The sequence below is a fragment of the Chenopodium album genome, chromosome 16 (assembly GCF_948465745.1).
Source record: "Chenopodium album chromosome 16, dcCheAlbu1.1, whole genome shotgun sequence".
Classification (NCBI taxonomy): domain Eukaryota; kingdom Viridiplantae; phylum Streptophyta; class Magnoliopsida; order Caryophyllales; family Amaranthaceae; genus Chenopodium; species Chenopodium album.
Genome location: NC_137849.1, coordinates 32,477,910 through 32,483,255, shown reverse-complemented (window position 1 = coordinate 32,483,255; position 5,346 = coordinate 32,477,910). Strand labels below are relative to the sequence as shown.

At 35.8% G+C, this 5,346-nt stretch overlaps 1 protein-coding gene across 1 annotated transcript; it reads left to right on the top strand.

Annotated features, from left to right (window-relative positions):
* The first annotated feature begins 645 nt into the window (after positions 1–645).
* LOC145586379 (putative oxidoreductase At4g09670) lies at positions 646–5,051 on the top strand. The gene is made up of 2 exons (XM_081643202.1): positions 646–1,192; positions 4,339–5,051. Exons 1-2 carry the CDS (start codon positions 719–721, stop codon positions 4,957–4,959), a joined length of 1,095 nt encoding a protein of 364 aa, XP_081499328.1. The 5' UTR covers positions 646–718; the 3' UTR covers positions 4,960–5,051.
* The last annotated feature ends 295 nt before the right edge of the window (positions 5,052–5,346 follow it).

Sequence of the window (5,346 nt, the reverse complement as noted above, 5' to 3'; positions counted from 1 at the left end):
TTCATTTTGTTACTCCCTCCGTGTTTTTTTAAGTGTTACACATACCATTTCCGGCCGTGTTTTTTTAAGTGTTACACTTCCTTTTTTGACAAAAAACTACATTAAAAAATTATATCTCTCTCCTCTCATGGTCCCCACCCAAACCCACTACTACTTTTTTATTATATTTTTCCTCTCACATTCATTACTTTTCAATAAATTATTAACTCCACTATCTTTGTTTTACAATTTTTTAATACTCCAACTGCCCCACTTACCTCTTATTTTATTTAAGTCAATTAAATTACCTAAAACTATACGTCGGTCTAAATGTAACACTTAAAAAAACACGGAGAGTGTATTTAGAATCTCTTTTAACTACTAAAATTTAGGGAATTTTCTAAATTTCTCTATACATATAAGAACAAATATAGTCTTATGAGATTTAATTTTATTTGTCTCAATGAGTATTTTATTAATATCTAATTTTTATAAATTTTACTAGTGTGTGATTAAATAACTTTATAATTAAAAATTTACATGGATATGTAAATGAATAAATGACACTAATTAACGGCAGGAGTATTGATAATGACGTGGTAGAGCCGTTGATATGACACATATGAACGGTATAGAACCTCCTAATCTACTGAAAACAAACAAGAATATCCTGATTCTCGCGCTTTCTCAACAATTCAATACCATTCACTCTTCTCTGTAACTCCTCCATCATTCATAAATGGCGGAACCTCATCAATCCACCACCATTCGTTTCGGCATCTTAGGATGCGCAGACATAGCCCGCAAAGTCTCTCGTGCCATCCTCCACTCCCCAAACTCCACCCTCTACGCCATTGGCAGCCGCTCAATCGAGAAAGCTCGAACTTACGCGGCCGCCAATGGCTTCCCTTCTTCCACCAAGATTTACGGAAGCTACGATGAAGTTCTCGATGACCCAGAAGTGGATGCCCTTTATGTACCCTTGCCCACTAGCCTCCATCTTTACTGGGTGGTTCGTGCTGCGGAGAAGAAGAAGCATATTCTTGTTGAGAAACCTCCTGCTTTGAATGTTAAGGAATTGGATGTGATTTTGAAGGCTTGTGAGTCAAATGGGGTTCAATTTATGGATGGGACTATGTGGATGCATCATCCTAGGACTAAGATTATGGGGGAATTTTTGAGGGATTCTCAGCGTTTTGGTCAACTTAAGGCGGTAAGTTTTTTGTGATTGATAGTTTCTTTGTTGTTGTCTTAGTTGTCGTTAAATAATAGGTCACATTTAATCCATGTTATTGAATAGATAGGCTAAAAGGGTATATTTAGATTAATCAATCAAAGTTTGGGATTATGTTAAGAAAATGGGTGAAATTTGGGATTATTAATATTAAATTATACTTTGTGATATGGGTTTTATTGCTTGATTTGATTGTAAGTATATTATTGTGAAGTTTGGGGTTATTTTAAGCACGTTAGATGAAATAGTGAGTTTGGTTGAAAACTTAGAATTAGTAATATTGTGGAAGAAGGTTTTTAATGTTTGAAGATATATAATAATCTTGTGTGGAATGAAGAGTTTGTTTTCTGTAGCCCTGTAGGTAGGTTAGTTGGCTACTGATGTTACATTATTCAAATTTGTGTTTGTTGTGGATCGAATGAGGACAATTTGTTTGTTTGAGGACAACTGACCAATTGACATCCTTCTCATTCACTTTGTCAGAAGTTCAAAATTTTAGATTTTAAGATGATGGTCATGCAATTGTATCCAATTCCCCAAGGTTTGAAGTTTGAATACATAGAGAATTAGATCAGTTAGGCTTTGGTTGCTAATGAGGGATGATTTGTTTGCGGATTTTGTTTGAATGGTTAATGCTGTTGTGGTGACTATGTTCTCAATTTTGCATTAGCAAAAGTCTAGTATACTATTCTTCGAAAAGGGTAAGACAAGGAACACTAAAGAAGGCTTACTTAAGTTGCATCTGAAGTATCCCTGCTGTCATTAAAGGCATGCCATTATATTGTATTGTTGCTCCTCCGTCCCAACTCCAAGTATTCATTAAGAACATGCCTTTTCTTTACCTTGCTTCCATTGGCCTCCACATCGCCCGTTCAAAACAGAGGTTATTTTGCTGGTTGTACTATGAAGGCATGTAATTTTTTGTTGAAAGACTTGAAACTCATGAACAAGTTGCCACTTCCCAGCAATGTAATGTACGTCATATACAAGAATCTTCTTAACGGTGTTTTTCATAAAAAGTCAGAGAACCTTGCTCATCAGACTTGTAATTTGATTATATTGCTGATTTTTAGTATCCCAGGGTCCATTCCTCTAAAAACTAGGACAAAAAGGTTAATCTTTAAAGCTTACTACCTGTCAAGCCTAGGCTTACTTTAATAAACCTTGTGAGGATTTTTGCTGAAAGCTTGGAGGTGAATCATCTTATGTTGGTTGATCGCTAGATGTTTTGATAGTGTACAATATTCGAGCTTGTCTGTTGCATGTACCGGTAAAGGATGATAATTGCCAATTTCATTATAAGGTAGTGATTTAGAAGAAGTGCATCCTAGCATAGGTGTCAATGAGATTGATTCTTATTCCAATTCCCTTCTATACTTGGGGGACTTTCTATCTTGGCTGTTTTGGATGGATGTATTTAAATTATTTCTTGTTTCTATCTTAGTGTGTGTTCTTCCTAACTTATATTAATGGTGTATCTTCTTCTGGGCCTCTTGGTTGTTTGTGTCTAGACTGTCTACCAAAATAACTTTGTTGTGGCTTAATGCTGTATGGAATTAAGGCTTTGATTGATTGATTGTGTCTTAATGCTGTGGTGAATTTGCATTTAAAATCGAATGTTATGTCTAGCCTTTTTGCTAGAATTCTAAAATTGAAATGTTGATCATACTGTGTTAGGTATTTACGCTTACCTGGGCTGAGAATTGAATTAAATCTCAGCCCAGGGAAAGTGATGAAAGACTTATTACAACAAAAAATACCCTAAAAGTAGATTAAGATTGTGGCATCGGAGGAAAAATAAGAGTTACCTGCACAATTTGGTACACCAATGCTTCAGCTTATACCAATATTCATTTATTAATTCATCATCAGATCAATTAATGGTTCTAATTAAAAGACCAGGAAAAAGAGTCATGGAAATAAAGTTAGGAAAAAAATAATTAAAGAAAATGCATTAAGATAAAACGAGGAGGTGGCATGTGTCCCAAAAATACTAGGTCTAGCTGATGGCAAAATGTTTTTTCAGGCTTGTTGAGCATTTATTAGCTGCGGATTCATTCTTTCATCTAACTTGGGGTCTGTTTGTTTCATGTTCGTTCGTTTAACTTATTTTATCTTATCCAAAAAATTAATGAAGAGATTATATGTAATTTATACTTCTCCTTGATATGCATAATCATTGAAAAGTTAAAAGATAGGTGCTGAATTGATTCATCAAAACTCCACCCTGTCAATGAGCTCTTTACATAAGATATGTGAAATTGTGAAGTATTGGCCCTGTTTCGAAAAAAGGTGAGCATCCAACTAAGGCTGGGATTACATCTTTTGTTTGAGACTTCCTACTATTTGTTGAAACTGGTATCTCATGTGTTGTATCTCATAGCTGGTGAGTGTGACCATGAGAGCTCATAGGTCAGAGCCTGAATGTACTACGTGAAGTCTAGGATTAGATGCCATGATTGAACTTCATTCAACTTTTGTTTAGTAAAAGTGTAGGATGTTATAGTATGTTAAAAAAGGGTGCAAACAAAAGGATTAGGGAAATTAGCCGTAAAAGCCCCTGTGATGAACAATGATGGGATGACTAAAAGAGAGCCGGGAATGATTCCCTTAGCTTTTTTGTGAAATTAGACAACATCAATAGATGTTTCTCAACTCTTTTCAGTTCCAGGGGCTCCTTCTCATGATCTCTTTCTATTATGATAGATCAGAAAACACTTTCCATTTACGTATGTGAATTACAGGAGGTAATTGGGTTAATCTTGTTACAAAGATAGTCTTTTGGGACTAGCTGAGGTACTGAAAATTTACTTGTATTACTGTTAATTCAGATTCTACTGAAGGTTGGGTGAATTTGATTGAAGAAAATATTGAGTGAATCCTAGTTGTGGGACCAGTGACAATAATTTAGGCTCTCCTGAGTGCCAAAAAGAACTGAGGAAACCTTTTAGCATTCTATACTCTGGAAGACTATATGGTCTAATTTATGGATATCATAAGAAATTTATACATTCACCATAAATTTTTGGTACAATTGGCGTCCATAATGTTTGTTGAGTACTTTGTCAATACATTGTTGTGATCTTTCAGAAGCTCTATTCTCATTATTGGCCCACATTTTACAGGTGCAATCATCTTTCACCTTTCCTGCCGATGAGGACTTCCTTGAAAATGACATCCGGGTAAAGCCTGATCTCGATGCTCTTGGTGCCCTAGGTGATGCTGGCTGGTACTGCATCAGGGCAAGTCTGTGGGCTGCAAATTACGAACTTCCTAAATATGTGACTGCTTTAAGGTTTCCTATTAAAAACTCTGCTGGGGTGTTGTTATCCTGCGAAGCTTCCTTGCACTGGGAAGATGGCAAAGTAGCCACCTTCCACTGCTCTTTTCTCTCCAACTTAACCATGGATATAACCGCTATTGGCACAAAAGGCACCTTGCAAGTGAATGATTTCATTATTCCATATAAAGAAGTGGATGCCTCTTTCTCAACAGTCTCTGAAGCTTGGTTCACTGACAAAGATTTGGAATGGAATCAAAAACCGAGTGAGCACATTGTTACTACGGATCTTACCCAGGAAGCTCTTATGGTTAGAGAGTTTTCAGCTTTGGTTTATGGCATAAAACACCATGGTCTAGCTCCAGAGAAGAAGTGGCCTACTATTAGTCGGAAAACTCAACTTGTAATTGATGCTGTGGTTGCTTCCATTGACAAAGGCTTTGAGCCAGTCGAAGTAAACTATTGATTTCAATAATCGTCCTTGTAATGTAACTGCAATGCCTGTTTATCTTTTGTTCCCCATTTCTGGCAATAATAAAGAGTATATTTCATTCTGTATTATGGGACTGCATTAGCCTTTATGCTTGTTTATCTTGTGCTGTCTTGTATTGCAGGGATTGTGCTCATTCAGGTCTTCAGGAGCATGTTTAATTATGCATAATTAAACCTAGATTACTCTATGATAATGACATGATTGGAGCATTTCAGCTGTATAAATTTTAACAGATTTGCAATTGCTAGAGGAAGATAACCTTGAAAATAAGGTTGGAAGAGATTATTAGAATACTACTTGAGATTAATTCCGTACAATGAGCGATTGTTAAATAATTATAATGATAATAAATTTTACAAA